The sequence below is a fragment of the Adiantum capillus-veneris genome, chromosome 19 (assembly GCF_014529385.1).
Source record: "Adiantum capillus-veneris isolate H3 chromosome 19, ASM1452938v2, whole genome shotgun sequence".
Classification (NCBI taxonomy): domain Eukaryota; kingdom Viridiplantae; phylum Streptophyta; class Polypodiopsida; order Polypodiales; family Pteridaceae; genus Adiantum; species Adiantum capillus-veneris.
The window spans coordinates 87,696,222-87,720,669 of NC_140949.1; the positions used below are offsets into that span (position 1 = coordinate 87,696,222).

At 48.1% G+C, this 24,448-nt stretch overlaps 1 protein-coding gene across 1 annotated transcript in view; it reads left to right on the top strand.

The window, feature by feature from the left end:
- The window catches only part of LOC147434416 (AP-2 complex subunit alpha-2-like), a 154,571-nt gene that overhangs the window by 128,086 nt on the left and 2,037 nt on the right, over nt 1-24,448 (top strand). Inside the window, exons 15-20 of the mRNA XM_086490885.1 lie at nt 862-968; nt 1,047-1,151; nt 1,249-1,369; nt 1,445-1,621; nt 1,752-1,970; nt 2,100-2,180. Of these exons, the coding sequence (XP_086347011.1) occupies nt 862-968; nt 1,047-1,151; nt 1,249-1,369; nt 1,445-1,621; nt 1,752-1,970; nt 2,100-2,180 (810 nt within the window). The remainder of the gene's footprint in view (nt 1-861; nt 969-1,046; nt 1,152-1,248; nt 1,370-1,444; nt 1,622-1,751; nt 1,971-2,099; nt 2,181-24,448) is intronic.

Consider the following 24,448-nt stretch of genomic DNA (forward strand, 5'->3'; position numbering starts at 1 on the left):
AAAGTCATATCATTGGCTTCTTTAGTACTCTTGAAAGTCCCAAAGATCACTTCCAAGTCTCTTCTGTGCTAGCTCGCTTCTCTCTTTTGTTTCTCTTGAGAGAAAACAATGGCCTCTTCACTTGCCCATTAAGTATGTCCAAATCTTAAACAAACTCTAATATCTTATCCTTTGTTGGAAGATGGGTGGAAGGAGAGGCTTTTCATAGATGACCTGAAATGGAGCCTAGAGTGCACAATGTTATTCTATGATAACTTAATCGAGAGCAAGTACAGTTCTCAGTTTACTGTCAATCTGAAACGTACAACTTTAAGGGGTGCAAGATGGTGGAATTCCCCATCTTGCTCTGTCCACTTGTATGAAGTTGATAAGCTAAAGAGAAGCTCAACATAGTCGTTAAATTATCAAAAAGAGTTCGCCAAAAGAGACTAGTCAGCAAGGAGCACTTTCATTGAATATCGTACTGCCCTAGGATCCATCATGCGCATGATATGACACAAACCAAAACACGCACAAAGTACACTCATGAAACACGTAGCCCTGGAGCCTAATTGGGTAACCTCTGAGCTTGGGAGTCTGCCAATAGGGCTGCCTCACTGCCACTCCTCAAGGACTGGTGTTTCATTCCAGCCAATTGGAAGTTATTTTTTTGTCAATTTGTTGTGTGTATTCCCATTGTGATGCTAACAGAAATGCATAGAGTGCTTGTATGTGTACATATGACGTATCAAACTGAGGTTGTTAGCACCTTTTCTGTGCTCATGCTTTTTGCTGCTTTTAAGCCAACGTTGCTGTCTTGGCTCGAGTCCTCAAGGGCTTTGTAGTTAGTAAAAGAAATCTGATTTTTTTCTTTTATCTCAGGTTGGTGGCTATTTACTTGGGGAATATGGTCACCTTCTTGCTAGGACCCCTGGCTGCACGCCCAAGGAAATATTCTCCATAATTCATGACAAATTTTCAACAGTGTCGTAAGATTCTTGAGCTGAATTTTTACCTTTCAAGACTTGCCTAGAAATTGCTATTAATCCTGGTTGCTATCTTTTCAGGATCTCCACAAAAGCTTTGCTTCTATCAGCCTATATTAAACTACTCATGCACTCGCAGCCTTCAGATCCAGACCTGCAAGAACAAATCTGGAGGGTTTTTAAAAGGTATGCATGCTGGTTTTTATAGAACCAGAACTTTTTCATGGCCTTGTTAGGATGGTTTGGGAAAGTAGAAGCATGGTATAATATTTTGATCATTCAGGTTTGAAGGCAACATTGATGCCGAGGTCCAGCAGCGTGCAGTAGAATACTTTGCTTTAAGTCGGAAAGGCCCGGCTATGGTTGACATCATAGCTGAAATGCCCAAGTTTCCAGAGCGCCAGGTTTGAGGCCCTAGTCTCATTTTCTAGGACATGCATTGTTAATTATATGCATGACTCCTTTTGTTGGAATCACAGTCAGCACTTTTGAAGAAGACAGAAGATGCAGAAGGCGATGCTGCAGAACTAAGTGCTACGAGATTGCGGGTCCAGCAACAAAGTTCAAATGCGATAGTTGTAGTCAGTCAGCCTTCCTCCAATGGGTCCATGTTTGCCGGACCACTGGCTAGAACTACTTCTACGCCACTGGACATGGTACATACTTTCTTGACTATTGCAATGTGTTTGATCCCAGGACAATGCGACGGGATGCCACTTCATTTTATTTGTTGAAATTAATTGTTCACCTCCAATCTCATTCTAGAGACTTGTGCATATAATGCAGAATGGTGAATTGGCCTTGACTGTCACGACAATGGGACAACCTCAGCAGACACCATCTCAGTCAGCAGCACCTGTGACTGCAGATTTATTGGGGGACCTCTTGGCCCCTCTTGCTATTGAAGCACCTCCAGCAGTTTCAAGCCCTTCCGAGTTGGTATCAGAACAGTCTTCTGGAGACTCTTCTGCTCTAGCACTACTAGATAGTACACCTTCACTACAGGTATAGCTTGTCCCTTGGTCTTTACTCATATTCCTGTAACCTTACAGCTTTTGGATCTGCATGAGGCCTTTTTCATGTGCATGTACAACATTTTAGCTTATTTGATTGATTAAGTCGATGAATTTTCAGCCAATTGGCAGCATCAAGGATTGGTTCCACACTCTTTGTTTCAAAGACAGTGGAGTCTTGTATGAAGATCCTTATATACAGGTGATTTCCCCCCCCCTTCTATGTTTGATGTTTTAATTTTACTTATCAAGCACTCACCTTATTTAGTTCCCACAAGTTGTTGTGGCCTGTGGTGACCATCTCTCTCTCTCTCTCTCTCTCTCTCTCTCTCTCTCTCTCTCTCTCTCTCTCTCTCTCTCTCTCTCTCTCGATGAAATGAAATGAAATGAAATGTTATATTAACGTCTTCAAAAGGCCAAAGTGACCTATGAGACCAGAAAGTTACAATGTGGTGGATCTGATACAAAGTCAGAGTAACAAGATGACATAATGACAAAATGACAAAATAAAATACTGTAGAATCCTAAACTGCTAGGTGTGAACTAAGCAGCTAAACAGCTAGCTGGGATAGCTAGATCACAGGAGATCCAGCATCGGTCGCTGGCGGATCTCATCAATCTCTTGCATGGTCAGTAGTCTGACCGGGCGTCGTGCATGTCGAGCCAAAGTGATCCGAATCCTCTGATGCAGCGTCCGTCGATGTTGTGTAGTCCTCCGTAGTCGTGGGCGTCTGGATCTCCCCAGCTCAGTCGCTCGGTTGATCAGTGTGCCTCTGGTGTAAGGCAACGAGCTCTGCTGTGGTAGTAACTCCTCTGGGTGTCCAGTGGCAGCTCTAAAGAAGTTTGTGATTTGTCTCTGAGACTGGCTAGTCTCTCCTCTCATCAGGCTCTCTGTGTCTGCGCAGCGCGAGCAAAAACAAACCCAGGCATCTTTGATCCTCGTACCGCACGACTCTAGAGAATGGTCCAAAACCCTCTCTGAACAAGCAATGGAAGCGGCCTCGTATCTCGTAGTAGACGGGGCAGTGGCATGTGTAGTGCAACTCTGTCTCAGGCTTGATGTCACACAGCGGGCATGTCCTGGCCTCTGCTGGTACTCCGCTGTATCTCCCATTCTCGATCCGCAGCTGGTGTGAAGATGTGCATATGTGGCCAATAGCACATTGTATCCCATGAGACAAGTGGGTGTCCATGTATCTGGGCCTCGACACAAAACCATCCTTCGTAAGCTGGAGGAGATGCTCTTTGTAGAAAGCCATCTTCATGCCCAGCTCCTGTGCTGGCTGTATCCATGTCCTCTTGGTGTCTAACTGAGTCAAGTCCTGGCAAATGAGCCTGGTGATCTCGGACTGTGTAAGAGTCGAAGAGGGCGAATCCAGTGAGTACTGGAAGGGAGGCAATCTAACTATGCTGAACCCATGCGCTTGAAACCATGATGTCATCTCCCCAAACCAGCATGTTGTATCTCCCTGCATGGCTAAATGTCGAGAGGACTCAAGTGCAAGGCGTGCGTATCTGTCTCTGGGAAGTTCCCACATGCGGTGTATGAAGGTGACGGATATGGTGAGCGCCTCAACCACCAGTGGGGAGGCAGCTAGCTCTGCTCGTATAATAGCATGTGGTACCGAAGCCTTGGCCCTAATAAGCGGCGAAATCATAGAGATCAGAGGCTTCTCCATGTTCCCCCATCCATCAGTGTGGCCTATCCTCCCGTGATGGTCTAGTGAAGGTCCCCAAATCTCAGCTCCATAGAGCAATACAAAAGCCACCAGAGTGTCGAAGAGCTAGAGCTTCGTCCGAGGCTCCTAAAACTGAACCTATGAACACATCCTTTCCAATTTACCCAATGCTGCATGGGCTCTGGTCAATCTAGTCTCTGCTGCCCTCAATGAAAATGCTGGCCCACTAAAAACCACTCCAATGTGTGTCCAATCATGATAGTACGATAGTTCCCAGGCTCCATAGGGTCTCACGACTTAAAGATAGGTACAATAGTAGATAGGCTCCAAGTATCAGGCAAGCCCTCACATATGGCACGGTTAAATATAACTGCTAGAAGTTCTGCTAGTAAATCTCTGGCATGCGTGGAATGCTCAGCCACTAAGCCATCATGATCATATGCTCTCCCAGTCCTCATCCTTTCAATGGCCTTCCTCACCATCTCACCTCCCCAAAAGCACCTCCCTCTTAAGTCGAGCTCTAGTGTCTCGGCATTCCTCATCATACCAACTGTTCTGGGGCATGCTCCCCGAACGGCGTGTTTGCTCAGGCTGGGTATGTGGGTATGCCTCTGCTGCTGCATCGTGTAGTGTCTGTGTCAGTATAGTAGTAAGCTCCTCCAGAGGTCGCCCTGGCTGCTCTGTGCATAGACGTCTGTACATCCCATCTATGTATACAGAGTCCGTCTCCCGTGAGAAGGCGTAGCGAGTAGGGGCTGCTGCCCGTAGCCTGTGTGCTACACTAAACTGAAAAGAGATGGTCAACGACACAAGAGCATGGTCCACTGCCACACCAACAGGTCTGGGTCCAACCGTGAGATCCTGGATACTAGAGATGAGGCTCGGTTGTGCCATGACATAATCCACTGTGCTGGCTCCATGTCTATGTGGAAAGCATGTAAAAGCCCCCGCATCGGGAAATCTCTATAGGCCATTCAAGATGGCCAATCCATCTGTAGTCCCCATGTCTATCAAGTGTCGTCCATACTCGGTGTGTTCTCCATCCTGTGATAGCTTGGATAGGCCCGTCTCTGCAACATCCCTCTCTCTCAGCATCTCCTCTGAAGTATCATAAAATATTGTCTGATGATGGGCAGTCCTAGCATTGAAATCCCCTAGAATGATGATGTCACCATCGCTAGAGAACTCCCATATGTCATCATCCAAAATAGTGAAGGGGGACTGTCCTCTGGGTGGTGCATAAACTGACGTACTCGGGGGATAGTAGCAAATAGCAATGTAAAGATATCTGTTGTCTTTGCTCTCAATCTCACCCACATGTACCTAGCTTGCTCATCCCTGCGGGCTATATGTATCAATGGCTGCAACTCCTCTTTGAATAACACTGCCACTCCTCCTGAGCCCCGCCCTCTGTGCTCTCATCGTGTCTCCTGTCTACAGGCTGTCTCCCATCTATAGCCACTAATGTGAGGCATAGATTGCCCCGGGGCCTGATGTGTCTCAGAGTAGAAGACGATGTCTCTTCCCGTAAAACTATCCTCAAAAGCACCCACATCAAGGCGCATAGATGCATTACAATTCCAGGTGGCAACTTTGAGTGTGGTCCCATGGGTCTCGCACCGTCATGTGGAGCGCCGCTGAGAGAGAGAGAGAGAGAGAGAGAGAGAGAGAGAGAGAGAGAGAGAGAGAGAGAGAGAGAGAGAGAGAGAGAGAGAGAGAGAGAGAGAGAGAGAGAGAGAGAGAGAGAGAGAGAGAGAGAGAGAGAGAGAGAGAGAGAGAGAGAGAGAGAGAGAGAGTGTCATGCATTTCGTGGCTTGACCATGCCAGTACCTTCAGCTCCGGACCTTATCGATCAGGAGTTTGCTGATGACACTATGCTGATGTTGCGCTATGAGTTAGCAGCTCTTGATGCCATGCGGGGAGCCCTGGAGGTTTTTTGCATTGCCAGTGGTGCACGCATTAACTGGCATAAATCCTATGGGTTATTGGTTGGCAGTAATGACATACCTACTTGGGGGGTAACCGATGGTTTCACATGGCTACAGCTAGGTCAGACATGCAGATATCTGGGCTTCCAGGTTGGATTTGACGTTTCCTCACAGCAGCAGTTTGCACCTGTGCTACAGTCTATTCGCAGGAAGCTTTGTCATTGGTCTTCACGTCATCTGTCGTTGGCTGGCCGCGCATTGGTCGCCAACCAGGTCATTCTGGCTACAGTATGGTATACGGCCTCCTGTTGGAGGCTACATTGTGGTGTGATAGCTCAGCTACGCAGACTTGTGCGGAACTTTTTATGGAGTGGCACAGATGGGACTTCTGATACTCGTGCTCGAGTTCGGTGGTCCACGATTATTCGTCCTAGATCAGAGGGGGGCCTTGGCATTATTGATCCAGAATTACAGAGTCGCGCCCTTCTTACCAACTTTATTGTTCGGGGTCTTTTTCCTGGCCAAGAACCTTGGAAGATGCTTCTTCAGGCCGCTCTTTCCACAGCGACTCCGCGCCTCGGAACTAGAGATGGCCATACTTGGCAAACAGGGTATCGTTTTCTCTTCACGGATGCCCCCTTGTGCACTAGCACTCTGTCACCCTTCATTCGTTTGCTCCTTCAGATTTGGGTATCCATGCGACGCGCTATCAAACGCTCACCTCCCTCATGCCGTTAGGAGATTGAGTGCCAGCCTCTCATTTGGAATGATGCAGTTCTTGATTCTTCGGTTAATCCACCTCATGAGCTTGGAGAGAGGACTCACATTGACTGGGCTGCTTGGGACACTGGACCTGTTGCCTCTATGCGGTTGTTTCATGAGACGCGTATGCTGGATGCAGATTTTGTGGCAGAACATTATGACATTGGTCGCGGGGTAACAGACAGACTGCTTGAGATTGGCTCCGCCATTCCTTCACACTGGGACGCAGTCATGCGCGGTACAGTTCAGATGCCTCCACATTGTGGCTGGGAAGGCCTCTTCTATCAGAGCACTCTCTTACTAGTTCGTTTCGACACTATGTTGTTCACAGTTGATACTGACTACTGTCACGAGGACGTGGCAGTTATTAACCATGTCACAGAGATGTGGCAACTGCTAACCTTGGTTGTTGGTTTCTTTCCAATGGGGTTTATTTTATTTGTTTAAGACCCTCTTTTTGAAGTAGCAAACGGTTGGACATTGTATGGCCAATGTGAACGGTAGATTCACCCGCAGACGGGAAGGGGTCGGCACTGGAATTCGTATGGTAAGAGGATGTCTAGGCTCAGAGCAAGATCATATAGGTCCCCCCGTCGCACTTAGCAAGTTGGTGGATACTAGGAAGTGAACTCAATTAAGGCATAAAGTCAAGGTGGGACTACCAACAAAAAGTATCCGACAGTTGGGCCACATTGCACTTTTGGATGCGGTCCCAATGAGGATAGATGGTCAGAAGACCAGTGGGAGCCCAACGGAAGCATCTCCTAAAATTTAGGGAACTGCTATTTTGGGCCGTGAAATGTGTTCGCGTCATTACCTTCGGTATGACTAGGGGAACACTTTACAACTCTGCCGCGAAGTCAACTGACGCACCAGTTGAGATATTTTTAGCAGGGAAAGCCCAAACTCGGAAACTGGGCGACGTGTCAGCTTGTGAGCGATTCTGCCTACTCTGGGAGGCAAAAACGAGCTGCATATCAACAAAGGGGGCGCCATTTTCAGCCACAGGCGGATTGCAACAGGTACAGAAGCTATGGAATGCTTACCTTGCCCTCTATGCACAGTATGGTGACGGGAGTGATGCCCCGCACGCTACATATTGCCCTCTTTCTCCCCTACGTGCAGTTATGTGATGCCTCACAAGAGGGCTACTCATTTGACTGATGTACAGTTGTGTGGGTTCATGCTTTTGTGCTGAGGCAAGAGCCTCCTTGAGCAGGAACAGGGGTAGCTAACTGCTGCTCCAAAGCAGGCACTGGTGAGGGTCATAACCTCACCGTACAGGTGCAAAATCAGCGCTGTGTATGCGCTGTAATTTGACTGTTTTTCAGCCATACGGACGCCAGGATCATTGGGAATCGTGCCCCACTGGCAAAGGACAGTTAGGGGACTGTTTGGGGCTGAAAACAGGGCAAAAACCAGTAAATACAGCGTGCTGAATTTACTGTTTTTGGACAGGAATCAGAGGGTATACGACAGTGCAAGTGAGTTCCAGCAGGGGAATTGGTTTCGCGCAAGTTTTGGGGTTGTTATGCTGCCGAAATTTGGCCAAATCAAATGGTATCTAGGTGGATACACGTGAAGGATTCCCAGGACCTTACCTTGTAATTTACCCTCCTAAAGAATAAAGAAATACCGAAAGGGGCGCCAATTTTGGGGCCTACAGGTTGTCGGCGTCTGCTCGGAGCATTCTAGCTTCCGAGCCGTGTGTGTGATGAAGTGTTAATTCTCGTTACAGGTCTCCTTTGCAAAGTGCTCTGTGTGTGTGTTTAAGTAAAGATTTTCGGGTGAAAGCCAACGCCTACCGCCCTATGGGCCGGTTTCAACTACTCTTCGGGGATGCATGCTAGATTGACTTATGCTACTACCTCTCCGCACCTTGTCTACCCCGATGCTCGCTGGGAGGCCATACGAGTAGTTGGCTCCCGCGGGAAGCGTCGTCATGTTGACCCCTGTTTCGTTATGTACTCGATGTGCTTTGCGCCTACCTGAGTCACCTGCGCATTGCCTTTGGTCATGCTCGTCTTCTCATGCAGTTTGGCTAGCGGTTGGTTTTTTACTTAGCAGAGCTGGAGTTTAGCATGGATTTCTCACTTGGGGATCTGTTTCCTGGTTGATGCCGATGCCCGGACCGCATCTTTTCTACGAGGGCTCAGACACAGATCCAGCTCTTATGCTTACCGCGACTGATTACAGACGAGGGACTTTGGCTATGTTACCATAGATTGCTTGGCAAGGAGATCCTCAAACACATGATGAAATCTTCTCAGTAATCACCAGCATTGCACTCTGGAATGTTTGGAGAGCTCGTTGTCTTCATATTCTCAGTGCGGCACCGCAGCTCCTTCAGGATACCCTCACTGTCATTTGGCTGGACATCATTCACACCCTCATCTGGCAGTGGGATTCTTCCTCAGGCACATCTAGAGCAGCCGAGGCTCGTCGATTTGATTTCCTTCGGCGTTGGGCAAGATCTCCACTCTTCTTCACACTTACAGGTGGACAGATTACATGGCATTATGCGCCTCCTCAGTGGTTTCTCCTCCACTCATCACACAGACCACCATGAGATTGTACTAGTCGAGTTGTCACTATAGTGGCTCTCATCCTTACATTCAGCTTGTACACCCCACGTGACAGGCTATTTTGGCATCCGTTGGGGATTCTATTGTACTCAGTAATATACAGCCCTGATTTTTCCAAAAAAAGAGAGAGAGAGAGAGAGAGAGAGAGAGAGAGAGAGAGAGAGAGAGAGAGAGAGAGAGAGAGAGAGAGAGAGAGAGAGAGAGAGAGAGAGAGAGAGAAATGAGATGAGATGAGATGTTATATTAACGTCTTCAAAAGGCCAAAATGACCTATGAGACCAAAAAGTTACAATTGGTGAATCTGATACCATGTCTGAGTACGGAAATTACTAAGTTACAAAGTTACCAAGTTACAAAGAAATAACACTGAAACACTAAGGCACTAAGGAGAAAGGGAATTTGGGGGGGGGGGGGGGGGGTTTGTAGGTTCAGATGAAATCTCTCATCGGTCGTTGTTTGGTCTCATCGACTTCCTCCATGGTCAGAACTCTGGTTGGGCGTCTTGCATGTCGAGCTAGAGTGATCTGTATGTTCTGTTGCAACCTTCGTTGGTAGTGGGAGACCCCCCGAGGTCGTGGACGTTTGGATCTGCCAAGTTTAGTGGCTCTGTCAAGCAGTGTACCTCTAGTATGAGTAGGCTGTAATGACTGCTCTGTTTGCTCTCCTCTGTTTGGTGTAAAGAACTCTGTGATTCGTCTCTGAGACTGTCTTTCCCCTGATGTCCTCAGCAAGCTCTCCCTAAGTCTGCGCAGCTCTAGCAGGAACAATCCGAGACACTTCTGATCCTTGTATCTCATGACTCTAGAAAAAGGTCCGAACCCTTCTCTGAACAAGCAGTGGAAGCGTCCGCGTATCTCATAGTATGCCGGGCAGTGGCATGTGCATTGTGTAGTGCAGTTCTGTCTCTGGCTCTAAGTTACATAGGTGGCATATCTTGGCTCCTGCCGGCACCCCTCGGAATCGGCCAATCTTGATCTGGAGCTGATGTGAGGATGTGCGTATTTGTCCGATAGCGCATCTTATCCCATGAGATAAGTGTGTATCCATGTATGGTGGCCTAGTCACAAAGCCATCCTCTGTGAGTTGGAGAAGATGCTCTCTGTAGAAGGCCATCTTCGTGCCTAACTCTTGTGTCGGCTGTATCCATGTGCTCCTAGTATTTAGTTGAATCAGATCCTGACGTATGAGCCTGGTGATCTCTGTCCGTGTGAGAGACAAGGAGGGTGCATCCAAGGAGTATTGAAGTGAAGGTAATCTATCCATATTGAGACCATGCGACTGGAACCATGATGCCATCTGTCCATACCAACATGCTGTATCGCCTTGTAGAGCTAGTTGTCGAGATGACTCCAGGGCAAGCCGAGCGTATCTGTCTCTGGGGAGCTCCCATAAACCGTGCATAAAGGAAACTGATCTCGTCAGTGCCTCCACCACGGGGGGGGGGGGGCAGCTCGGCTCGGATAATCTCATGTGGTACTGAGGCCTTTGCCCGAATCATCCGAGCGATCATAGAGACCATAGGCCTCTCCGTACATCTCCATCCATCTGTATTACCAGATCTCCCATGGTGGTCTACTGAGGGTCCCCATACCTGAACTCCATAGAGCATAGCTGGAGTCACTAGAGTGTCAAAGAGCCATAGCTTTGTTCGCGGTTCTTGAAATTGAACCTGCGAACACATCCTCTCCAGTCCTCCCAAAGCTGCATATGCTCTCATCAGTCTAGTCTCTGATGCTCTCCTTAGTGAAAACACCGGTCCATTGAATACTACCCCAAGATAGGTATATGCATCTGTGTACTCCACAGTCTCCTGGCCATACATAAATGTGGGTGCCGACCTCTTGACCATTGTGCTGTGGTGTTGAACACCATAACCTTGGTTTTTCCCAGATTGACTGACAATCCACTGTCACGAGCAAATGTATGCGGAGCATCCAAAAGACGCTGCATCCCCTCTGGGGAGTCTGAAATCAGCACAATATCATCAACATATAGTAACAACGGAATCCATGTCCTTGCTAGCTGAGCCCCCCTGTCTCCCTGCCGCTCTACATAGTCTGAAAACTCATCCACATACATCCCAAAAAGAGTCGGGGATAGTGGGCATCCCTGTTTTACTCCAATAGTGGAGTGGACCATGTCAGACATTCCCTCAGTGGTGCGTACCCGTCCCCTCACTGTCCTGTATAGAGCCAGAATACCCCATATCAGCTCTGTAGGCACACCCATGTCCTGTAGTCTGTGTATAAGTCTGGCTCTCGGCATTGTGTGAAAAGCTTTGCGGAAATCCACAAAGCTACAATAGATTCTCTTGCCATGGTGTCTACCCTCCTCAATAATAGCTCTGAGTGTCAGAATCTGGTTAAGAGTGGAGAAACCTCTCCTAAAACCTGCTTGCCCTGGTGCTCTTATCCCCTCTCGCTCTGCCCATCTACTCAGCTCCTGCTCAAGGACGGATGCATACAACCTAGCTAATGTGTGGCCAACCATGATGGTGCGATAATTCGCGGGAATCATGGGATCTCCTGACTTGAAAATAGGCACAATCATAGACATACTCCAGGTCTCCGGGAAGCCTTCATACATGGCTCGATTAAATTTCATAGCCAGGAGCTCTGCAAGCATATCCATGGCATGGATGAAGTGCTCTGCTACCAGACCATCATGATCATGCGCTCTCCTTGTCTTCATCCTGTCAATGGCTTTCCTTACCCTCTCGGCAGTAAAGAAAGAACATGTCTCTGGGCATGTCTCTAGTGGGTCCGGCAGAGGTGGTTGCCCTGATGCTGTGTAGAGAGATGTGGCATATTCCCCCCATGTCTCAGTGGAGGTGACCGCGGGTGGTGGTGAATGCTCGTGGAATAGCCTCCATGCTTCGCCTGAGTCTTGACTTATAAATAGCTGATATGGATCCCACTCTAGCTGAGATAGATAGGCCCTTTTCTTTCGTCGCACTAGGCGGCAAAAGATAATCCATGACTGTCTATGTGTGGTAATACCCGTGAGCACTTCCCGCTGTAGTTTGATCCTCGTCTCTTTGCACTCCTCATCATACCAACTGTTCTGGGGCATGGTCCCAGATCGTCTCTGTGTGGGCTGGCTGTGGGGGTATGCCTCTGATGCTGCATCAAGGAGCGTCTCTGTCAAAATCTGAGTGAGTTCATCTAGTGGCCGTCCCGGCTCCTGGGTGCATAGCTGCCTATATATCTCCTCCATATACACAGAATCCGTCTCCCTCATGAAGGTATACCGAGTGTGTATGGGGACCCACCTAATGGAGCTGTGCTGAACTGAAAGGTTAGGGTGAAAGACACGATAGCATGATCAACTGCTACTCCAACTGGCCTAGTGCCCACCATGAAATCCTGAAAGAATGGGATGAGACTTGGCTGGGCCATAACATAATCCACTGTGCTTGCACCATGTCGGTGTGGAAAGCAAGTAAAACCTCCAGCTGTCGAAAATCTTTGTTGGCCATTCACAATGGCCAATCTGTGTGCGGTTCCCATATCTATCAAGTATCTACCATACTCAGTGTATTCCTCATCTTGTGAAAGTCTGGATAGACCCATCTTTGTGACGTCCAGCTCCCTGAGCATCTCTTCGGAAGTATCATAAAATATTGTCTGGTGGTGGGCAGTCCTAGCATTGAAATCCCCTAGTATGATAATGTCACCATCCTTGGAAAACTCCCATATGTCATTATCCAAAATAGCAAAGGGAGATTGTCCTCTAGGTGATGCATATACTGATGCACTAGGAGGAAAGTAACAAATAGCAATGTAGAGGTATCTGCCCGTCTCTACCTTGAGCCTCACCCACATGTACTCAGCCTGTTCATCCTTGTGTGCTATATATATCATTGGCTGCAATTCCTCCCTATATAGAACTGCCACTCCCACTGAGCCCCGTCCTCGATGCTCCGATCAAGGGCAGCGAGCAGGTGCAGGGGTGCAGGGCACGAGGGGGGGGCAGGGGTAGCGGGTGTGGGAGAGAGAGAAAGGTAGGTTTTAGGCTTAGAGAGAGAGAGAGAGAGAGAGAGAGAGAGAGAGAGAGAGAGAGAGAGAGAGAGAGAGAGAGAGAGAGAGAGAGAGAGAGAGAGAGAGAGAGAGAGAGAGATGACATGAAAATGAAATGTTATATTAACGTCTTCAGAAGGCCAAAGTGACCTATGAGACCAGAAAGTTACAATGTGGTGGATCTGATACAAAGTCAGAGTAACAAGATGACAAAATGACAAAATAAAATACTATGGAATCCTAGACTGTTGGGTGTGGACTAGCAGCTAAAACAACTAGCTGGGATGGCTAGATCACAGGAGATCCAGCATCGGTCGCTGGCGGATCTCATCAATCTCCTCCATGGTCAGTAGTCTGACCGGGCGTCGTGCATGTCGAGTGAAAGTGACCCGGCTCCTCTGATGCAGCCTCTGTCGATGCTGTGTAGTATTCCGCAGTCGTGGGTGACTGGATCTCCCCAACTCAGTCGCTCGGTCGATCAGTATGCCTCTGGTGTAAAGCGACGAGCTCTACTGTGGTAGTAACTCCTCTGGGTGTCCAGTAGCAGCTCTAAAGACGTCTGTGATCTGTCTCTAAGACTGGCTAGTCTTTCCTCTCATCGAGCTCTCTCTGTGTCTGCGCAGATCGAGCAAAAACGAACCCAGGCATCTCTGATCCTCGTACCGCATGACTCTAGAGAATGGTCCAAAGCCCTCTCTGAACAAGCAATGGAAGCGGCCTTGTATCTCGTAGTAGACAGGGCAGTGGCATGTGTAGTGCAACTCTATCTCAGGCTCGATGTCACACAGGGGGACATGTCGTGGCCTCTGCTGGTACTCCGTTGTATCTCCCAGTCTCGATCCGCAGTTGGTGTGAAGATGTGCGTATCTGGCCAATAGCACATCGTATCCCATGAGACAGGTGAGTGTCCATGTATCTGGGCCTCCTTACAAAACCATCCTCCAATAGCTGGAGGAGATGCTCTCTGTAGAAAGCCATCTTCGTCCCTAGCTCCTGTACTGGCTGTATCCATGTCCTCTTGGTGTCTAGCTGAGTCAAGTCTTGGCGAATGAGCCTGGTGATTTCGGATTGTGTAAGAGTCAGAGAGGGCGCATCCAGTGAGTACTGGAAAGGAGGCAATCTGTCTATGTTGAACCCATGACGTCATCTCCCCATACCAGCATGTTGTATCTCCCTGCAGGGCTAAATGTCGAGAGGACTCAAGTGCAAGGCGTGCGTATCTGTCTCTGGGAAGTTCCCACATGCGGTGTATGAAGGAGACGGATATGGTGAGCGCCTCAACCACCAGTGGGGAGGCAGCTAGCTCTGCTCGTATAATAGCATGTGGTACCGAAGCCTTGGCCCTAATAAGCGGCGAAATCATAGAGATCAGAGGCTTCTCCATGTCCCCCCATCCATCACTGCGGCCTATCCTCCCGTGATGGTCTAGTGAAGGTCCCCAAATCTCAGCTCCATAGAGCAATACAGAAGCCACCAGAGTGTCAAAGAGCCAGAGCTTCGACCGAGGCTCCTGAAACTGAGCCTGTGAACACATCCTTTCCAATTTACCCAATGCTGCATGGGCTCTGGTCAATCTAGTCTCTGCTGCCCTCCTCAATGAAAATGCTGGCCCACTAAAAACCACTCCAAGGTAAGTGTAAGCATCTGTATACTCCACCTTCTCCTGGCCGTATGTGCAGGCAGGCGCTGACCTCCTGATCCACTGTGGGGTGGTATTAAATACCATGACCTTGGTTTTACCAAGGTTGACGGACAAACCACTTTCTTGGGCAAACCTATGCAAAGCATCCAGGTGACGTTGCATCCCCCCCGGAGAGTCAGAGATCAAAACAATATCATCAGCATATAACAATAGTGGAATCCATGTCCCTGCCAGCTGTGCACCTCTATCACCATCTCTCTCAATGTATTCAGAAACCTCATCTACATACATACCAAATAGAGTAGGAGAGAGCGGGCAGCCCTTCTTCACACCAATAGTGGAGTAAACCGGTGTGGATAGACCCTCTGGGGTGTGTACATGCCCCACTACTGACTTGTATAATGCCATGACCCCCCAAATGAGCTTTGTGGGTGCTCCCATCTGCTGTAATCTGCGCATCAATCTAGCTCTGGGCAATGTGTCAAATGCTTTACGGAAATCCACAAAGCTGCAATAGGTCCGTCTCCCACGTGATCAGCCCTCCTCAATGATGGCTCTGAGTGTAAAGATATGGTCAAGAGTAGAAAAACCCCTCCCGAAACCTGCCTGCCCGGTTGCACGCATCCCCTCCCTCTCTGCCCATCTACTCAGCTGCTGCTCAAGAATAGATGCGTACAACCGTGCCAATGTGTGTCCAATCTTGATAGTGCGATAGTTCCCAGGCTCCATAGGGTCTCCCGATTTGAAGATAGGTACAATAGTAGATAGGCTCCAGGTATCAGGCAAGCCCTCACACATGGCACGATTAAACATAACTGCTAGAAGCTCTGCTAGTAAATCTCTGGCATGCATGAATGCTCAGCCACTAAGCCATCATGATCATATGCTCTCCCAGTCCTCATCCTGTCAATGACCTTCCTTACCATCTCAGCGGTGAAAAAAACACATGCGTGTGGGCATGGATCGGGGGGGTCAGGAAGGGGGGGCTGCTCAGGAACTGTGTACAAAGATGATGCATATTGGCCCCAAGCCTCTGTAGAAGTGATGACAGGGGGGGGGAGTGGTCATGAAAGAGCCTCCACGCCTCACGTGAGTCCTGACTCAAGAATAACTGGTATAGATCCTTCTCTAAGCGAGCCAAAAATGCCCTCTTCTTCCTCCGCACTAGGTGTTGGAAGTCAATCTGTGACTGCCTGATGTCCCCCAGAAGCACCTCCCTCTGAAGTCTAACTCTAGTGTCCCGGCATTCCTCATCATACCAACTGTTCTGGGGCATGCTCCCCAAACGGCGTCTCTGCTCAGGCTGGGTATGTGGGTATGCCTTTGCTGCTGCATCATGTAGTGTCTGTGTCAGTATAGTAGTAAGCTCCTCCAGAGGTCGCCCTGGCTGCTCTGTGCTCATGCGTCTGTAGATCCCATCTATGTATACAGAGTCCGTGTCCCGCATGAGGTGTAGCGAGTAGGGGCTGCTGCCCGTAGCCTGCCCGTAGCCTGTGTGCTACACTAAACTGAAAAGAAATGGTCAGCGATACAAGAGCATGATCCACTGCCACACCAACAGGTCTGGGTCCAACCATGAGGTCCTGGATACTAGAGATGAGGCTCGGTTGTGCCATGTCATTGTCCACTGTGTTGGCTCCATGTCTGTGTGGGAAGCATGTGAAGCCTCCCGAAGCAGGAAACTTGTGTAGGCCATTTAAGATGGCCAGTCCATGTGCGGTGCCCATGTCTATTAGGTGTCGCCCATACTCCAATATTGCTACTCTTCCATCTCGGTAAAATTCAATCTTGCCTTTTCCCCTTGCCGGTCTATTCTCCGGCATTGCTTCCTGCATATGAGCGATTTGCGAGAAGGTAAGATCATCCCCGAGAAAAATGCCCGTTTCTTTAAGGGTTGGCCTTTTCTTCAAGAAGGACTTCTTCGCTTCCATGGAGGGAAAACGGAGGATGAGTGCCCTTTCTTTTGAGGTTTCCCACTGCTTCCATTTTTCTTATGTTGCCCACTCTCCAGGCTCTTGTGTGTGTCGGCTCATGAACCCCCATCAAGGCCATGAGTTCTTTTACCTCTTCGTCCACATTGCCTTTGTCTTTAAGACCGCAAATTCTCACATGTAAAGCGCGTACACGTCTTCTTTGCTCCTCCTCTAGTGTCTGATTAATGATAGTGGGTGTGGACGTGGACGTTATCTCCTTGCCTTTTCTTTTCTTGGCCAGCTCGATTCATTTCTTGGCTTCATCCGCCTTTTGCTGAGTTCTTGTAAGAACATCCTCCGAGGAAGTTGTCATCTCTTTGTGTTGCTCTTCTCCTTCTTTGATGGCCCGTACTTGCTCCTTGATCGTGTTGATTTCTTCGATTACTGAGGGTTGCAATTGGCCCTCTTCCAGTGTGTTGCTTGATCGTGCTTCGGCGAGATCTTTCTTGAGTGACGCAATCTCTTCATCCTGAGTCGTCACTCGGTCTTCCAGTGCGTTTATCTTGCTTTCTTGGATCAGGACGCGTCCTACGAGCATTTTTATTGTGCCCAATAGATTGCGGTTCATTTTGGTAATAGTCTTCGTCATTTCCTCTTTGCACTTTTGAATGGCATCCTCTAGGGGGTCAGCTTTATCACTCAGTCTCCTCATGCTTAATCGTCGTCCGGAAAAGAGCCACTAAGTGCACATATGCATCCACACTATGCATACATTGTCTCCCGCATCAAGTATTCCACTGCGGGTAAAGGTACAACCACAGCCCACTACGGGCATCAGCCTTAAAGCCAAAATAATGGAGGGGCTCTCGATGGAGCCACCCCTGATAACCAAGGCGCAACCTTGCTGTATATTGCCCCAAACCTGCACCTTTACCTGTTGAGAGCAGCACGCGGCCCCCCAAGAGAGAGACCTGTTGGGTTTGTGTTTGCTCGCGACCTGCTTGCTGCTTGCTGCTTGCACACCTGCTAGAGACGTTCTCGTGACTTATTTGCTGCCCGCTCAGGATCTGCTGAACCTGCTCGCGACCCGTTGAACCTGTGCGGCTACCTCAGTGACACACAAAACCCTAATTGCTGACGACCTGCTGAACTGCTACTACTCACGACCTGCTGAGAGAGGGAGAGGGCGAGCGAGCAGAGGGCGGGGGCGCGTGAGCAGGGGCGGGTGGGTGCAGAGCAGCAACGAGCGGGGGTGTGTGCAGGGGCGGGTGTGTGCAGAGCAGCGAGTGAGCAGGGGGGGAAACAGGCGCGCGCACGGCAGAGAGAGAGAGAGAGAGAGAGAGAGAGAGAGAGAGAGATCCACCCCACCTCTAGTACCCCCACAACAGGGAGCTACACAAATCTTATTTGTATACCCTTTGCATACAGTCTTGCATTCTGAGCCCCTAGCAGTCGATTACACCTCAAATCACTAATTATCAGTTACCTTTAGCTATAGTCCTTATTTTCAGTGTCGCAAAGTGATGGCATGGCCTATCCACTTAAAGAGGTCCTGTTTAAAGTGAAAGTGGCCGAATTGAAGTGGACCAGTTTGTACACTTAAAATATGATGACGGCTGTTGTACGGACATTCCGAAAATCTCGCCGCAAATCATGGAGGTGTACAGAAATCTCAGAAATTGTGGTATGTCACAAAAGTGATGACATGGCATTGCCAACTAAAGAGGACCTGTTTATAAAGTTCCCGAAAGTGACCAAATCGAAGAGGACCAGTTTGAACACTTAAAACTGATGATGTGGCTACTTTACGCACAACCCGAAAATCGTGCCGCAAATTGCGCAACTGTAGGAAAATTCCGGAGATAACGGAAGAAGCCTTTTTGTGCCAATTTTTCATACCTGATGCTTGTAGGCTTGTGGCCTTCAAATATGTAGAGAGGCTCCCCTCGGGAGTTGTACCTTTGTCAGAGCAATATAAAAGAAATACCGAAAGGGGTGTGAGGGTTTTGGGGTGAGTGCTTTTGGGGTTGGAACTGCGACACTCCATAGCCACGTCTCTTTCTCTTTGTTTAGTTGTGTTTGGAGTGCTAAAATTTGTTCGAGTTTTGTTCTTTTCAATTGGCATGTGGTGCTCGTCGGTTACATTCAGTTCAGCTTTACCTTTTTGGGATGACAAAGGATATATCGCATATGTACATTGATTTGTCTGATAGGCCTAGATTGGCCTTTCGATCAATAAATTCTCTCTCTCTCTCTCTCTCTCTCTCTCTCTCTCTCTCTCTCTACCTTTCTTGCACTTGATCTTGATGCACGTACAATGGAGACCCTTGTCCTCAAAGGGGTGCTTCTCTTAGCCGAGCGGCTACACCTCTTCATCGTATGGTTCCACCAAATGGTCATGTCTCTACGGTGGCTGGTCACAATTATTGGTCAAAGGATGTAACTCTTAGTCTAGAGTCATGTCTCTTCGTCAACAGACATGCCTCTCGATGTGTGTTTTTTCATCTCCTAAATAAAGGAGGCTATGTATACAATTCAATCAATTCAACAAGTGTTCTGGACTCCTGAGTATCAGGTTAATCTCTTTGTGAGGATTAGTGGTGCTAATTCTAGAATTAAGACTAAAACTTCATACTTGGGATTAAGCGAGAATTAAGAATTAGTGATCTAATAGAAGTTAATGAATCCAGAAATTCGTCAATAATAATAAGTTCTGCATCTGCATCATGCTGTTTGACTTGTACATGTGAGGCTTGAATCACTCATTCCACATGATAAAGCGCGTGGAAAATCAGTTCACGTCCATCTTTGAATAGATTGATAGTATGTTCTTGAAAGCTAATAGTTGGATCATAGTGGAACAATCAATTCTAACCAAGAATTTTATTTTTTTCCCGAGAAAAGATCCTTCTTTTAGTTAATAAAACTGCCCATAGGGCTACAACCACCTCTACTAGAGAGGGCTACAACAACCAAAGGGGAGACTCTCCCAATAAAAAAACAGCATATGTACAATGAGGGCTAAATCAGGAGATGGGAGGAGGGAAGAGCCACACAGGAGGAGGGTAGTGCCATCTGAGCTCACCCCGGACCATGGTGAAGAAAGGTCCCGAGTGCCAGAGTCAAAGGAACGCCTCTATGCGCTCCCGCATGCGGTTGGAGCTGCCCTAAAGTCTCTCAAACTGTCCCCTGAGAGTATGGATCAACTCTAGCCAAAAATCTCGAACAGTCTCCGCTGGTGGCACAAGGCAAGCCTCGAAGATGTGGAAGCAACGGGCCCGCCAGATGAACAAGAGTGTCAGGCCACAGACGAGCTCCCAACACACCTCTCTCTCACTATGCCACTTGTCACAAAATGGTGACGTGGCTAACTTGGACACACACGGTAGTGACATGTGACAGACTGTATGACAGTGACACGTGGCGGAGTGTTCGGAGCAACGTACAGAAATTCTGGATTTTGCGGCGCGTTTTACTAACGTGGCAACATGCGGATCTACGCAAATTACGCTGACTGATTTTTGCTGACAGCTTTTGGGATAATAGCTTTTGAGTTAAAAACTTTTCAGGTTAATGCTTTTTTGGGGCTCTACTTTTGGGCATCCCTTGTACCAATAAATAAGTGGGCTAGGCCTCACTTCTCAAAGCATCTGGACGCAGAGTCTGAGAGTGAGCACCTACCTACTCTCTTGTACTTTGAACACATATTAATACAAAAAATACCGAAAGGGGCGCCAGTCTTTGGGGCCAATATCTCTAGGCATGGAACTATACCAGGCCGTGTCGACCTAATTGTGAATTGTGAACTGTTTTGAAGTGAATCTCTGTTGTGTCGCGGTAGAATCTTGACTTGGGGTGTCCAAGTTTGTTACGGTGGTATCAGAGCGGGGCCGATTTCTCTTCTATCGGGAAATCCGATCCTTTTCTCGCGACACTTACTGATTCCAACAGAAATCAGTCGAGCATCTGCGAATGCGGGAGGAGATCGCGGAGAAGATTCTCACGAGCAATCAGAAGAGTATGGCCCACCTCCGCCTACTCAGTCTGAGATTTGAAGAGATGGAACGTCAACAATTGGTTGACGAAGCAACAAAACAGATGATTAAAATTGCGAAGGATCCAGAATTTGCAAAAATTTTGACTCAGCAATCCCTCGCAGAAGTGCAGACCCAGTGGCAGAAGGCCACAGAGCCACCCATCAAACCGGCACTCAAGAAACCTCCTTCTCCGAGGATGTTTACAGAGCAAGAATTACAATAGGTGGTTCAGACACAGATCAGCGGGCTTTTGGACGCAAACAATAAAGCCAAAAAGCACGATAAAAAGCATAAGAAAGGAACTGACTTCTCGGGTTATTTGGGTAGTCAATCTACTTTTGCATCGGCAAGAAAGTAGAAGAAGCGTGTACGATTTGAAGGACTACCCAATTCTTCTTCTCTATCTTCTTCTGACAGTTCTTCTAGCTCTTCTGACTCGAGCGAAGATGACAAAAAAGGGAAAAAGTGAAGCAAAAAGAAAAGCTTCGGAAAGGGCAAGAGAAAGGCAAAGAAGCCTAAATTTTGCCCAGTTTTTGACAGTACTATAGAGGACTCCTAGGGGAGAGTGATGGCAGCATCCTCTGAAAGATAGACACTTCCAACTAAAGCCACCAGTGGTGAAAGAGACGAGGAACATTTGAAAAGAGTTCGAATGTCAGGTAGTGCCCGCCAACTGATAGGATCGGGCAATAAAAGGAAAAGGATAAACAGAAGAGGACAGGCAAGCCGGGCAGACTCTTGCAGGTTCCGAGTAGGCGCAAAGAGTCAAGTGGCAACAAGGCAAAGGCGGGCGCAACACCGAAAATCCAGTTGTTCGTGACAGGCGCTCAGGCCCACGCAGAGGCGGACAGGCTCGAGCCCTTAGCAGGTCGAAACGTTCACTTGCAGCACTTTGAAGGTCGTGGGAGCTGGCGCTGCAACAGGGCGCGAAAGATGAGAGGCAGCGAGGAGAGCTGACAGGGTTGAGATGGGCTAGTGCCCTGCACGACTAGGACTAGGATTAGCACTGTATGGTTGCCTGGGTGGAGCAGCGTAGGGTTTCCATTCTCAACTCAATGGGCACTCCGATCTCTTGTAGTTTGCCCTATGGGGTTCAGGTTTGGGGATTCTTTGTGGGTCGGGATGGGTGGAGAGGTATGGAGAGGTCTTTGGTATCTATGATCTCTTGGCTAACTAGAGCCAAAGCATCCGTGCCACGCGAGATCATTAGAGCAGAGTTAGCGGCATCCCCTATGGAGATTGAGGTGCTTACCAGATCAGTCTTCTTTATGCACAACTTATGGGATACTACCAGAGACAGATATGCCAGAGTGGCCCTTGAGTCCTCCAGACAATTAGCTTTTTAGGGGGATACATCATGGTGGTATGCACAGATGTCATCATGGTTCTAGATACATGGCTTCAGCATGGACAGCTTGCCTCCCTTCCAGTAAGTACTCCCTTGACGCCCCATCGTTTTCTCTTACACGGGTGGAGATTACTAGACTCACTCTGAAAGACCTGACCTAGTTGGACACCAGGAGGACATGGATAGGGACGACACAGGTGTTGGGCACGAAGATGGCTTTCTATAGAGAGCATCTTCTCCAACTCACTGGGGATGGGTTTGTGATTCGACCCAACTATATGGATACACACCTAGCTCATGGGTTATGGTGTGCCATTGGTCAGATACGGAAATCTCCACACCAGCTTGAGATTGAGATTGGTAGATTCAGAGGGATACCAGCAGTTAGCAGGATATGCTGCCTATGCCATACAGAGCCAGAGACGGAGACACATTATATATGTTAGTGCATAGTGTATTATGAGATACACGGTCGCTTCCATTGTCTATTCAGAGAAGACTGTGGACCCTTCTCGAGAGTCATGAGCTATCAAGACAGATGTGTTGGCTTGTATCTACTTGAGTTACACAGACACAGAGATAGTTTACTAAGGAGATCTGGAGAGAGACAATCCTAGAGACAGATTACTGATTTATACCAGACACTGGACAGATAGAGCAGCGGCCACCACTACAAAGCTCAGCTCATACTCATATAAATCCATAAAAGAGAGAAGTAGCCCAATGACGCGCCCACAGTACTCTCATTGACCGAGGATTGGAGCTAGGGAGATCGAATGTCCACGACTGAGGAGAGGAGCTTCACAACATGGACACGGAGACTACAATAGAGGATTCGAGCCATACTATGCCGACACAGAGTACAGATGAGGATGGATTCATAGCATAATGTGGACTGGAGTACCTGCTAGGTCAGCTTCTGCCCCTCCCGCTCGTAAGATGTAGTCAGAGATCTCGTCGATGTAGAATCCAAAGAGGGTGGGGAGAGGGGCATCCTTGCCCAACACCGATGGTGCTAGCAATGGACTGTGACACGCCGCCTCGACAACACTCTCTCCCAATCACTCTCTCATAGAGAGCAAAGATGGCCCATATCATCTCCGATGGTATCTGTAGACTTTGAAGTCACCGAAAGAGCCTCTCCCATGGGACTATGTCAAACGCTTTTCGGAAGTTCACAAAGCAGCAATAAAGGTTCTTCTTTCGCACCTTTGCCCCATCAATGAGGCAACGCAGAACGAAGATGTGGTAGATGGTGGAGAAGGTCTGCCTGAGCCCGTAGACCCTCAGTTTCTCCATATGAGCTAAGTATCTTTCTCGTGTATTGGGCACCCATTGTATTAGTGATGTCACATACCCCACACAGTTCCAGCTAGTAGCACCTCTAGATTCATTTTAGTATCTCTTTTTTTGTACTCAGACACGGTACCAGATTCACAAGTTTGTAATGGATTGGTCTCATAGGTCATTTTGGCCTTTTGAAGAAGTTAATATATCATTTCATTTCTCTCTCAATAAAACACAGCACATCAAGGTTGAGCCTTTCCTGAGGGCAGCACAAAACTCAATACAACTGGACCCAAAAGCCATGAGCTATGAAAGAGCTGGCAAGCTGATACAACTGAAAAAAATGGTGCAAACCACGCCCATGAGCCATTAACATGATAAAAGCTGTAAGGCTAGAAAACTGATGAAATATTGAGATAACTGGAACAAGAAGCTAAGGGAAGTAATTGTTTCTAAAGGGAGTAAAACAAAAGAAGAACTGTACTGCGGCATCCTACTGGAAGGGGGAGGGAGGACTCCTGGCAAATCTGCACCTCAAACCGAATGAACAAATGGCACCACGGGCACGACGATGTGTGGGCCAGCAAAAGAAAGCCTCAACCCAACTGAATAGAATCACATTGAACCTCCAAAGACGAGGATGAGACTGAAGAAGCACCTAGGAGGGAGCCAGATATATGGTGATCTGCTCATTTGTAGCGGAGGCCAACCCTCTTATATCTTGAACCAGCCGAGGAGGAATCATTTCATTACAGGTCTGTTGATTGCTTATGGTTTCCGAGAAGAAAAAACTAAAAGGAGATTTTCATTCAAGCTGAAGAAGATACGTAGAGGGAGGACAAAGATGCGAGGGAACAAAAAGCTGCAGCAGTAGAGATCTGTGAGAGAACCACCAGTGCACCTTGAGGGAAAGATTATAAAAATACAGACCTGTGTAAGTGTCTATTGGTGGGTTTATGTAGGATTGCAAAGGCACGTGTCGTGCACATGTGCTTGATGTGCCATGTGGATATGCTGCTACAACTTGTAGCCAAACCCTAGGCTAGAAAACCCTAGGGAAACTTGTACTGACATGCCTGTGAGCCTCTTTGCAGGGACGTGGATCCCTCGGCAATTCCATTAGATGAGTTAGGACCCTTGCATAACCCTCTTTGTATAACTAATTGTACAAAATGCAATCATGGAACTGTTGGCACCCCTGTGAGCCTGTTTTGCAGGGATGTGCATGCCTAGACCATTCCATTAGATGAGTTAGGACACTCTTTGTATA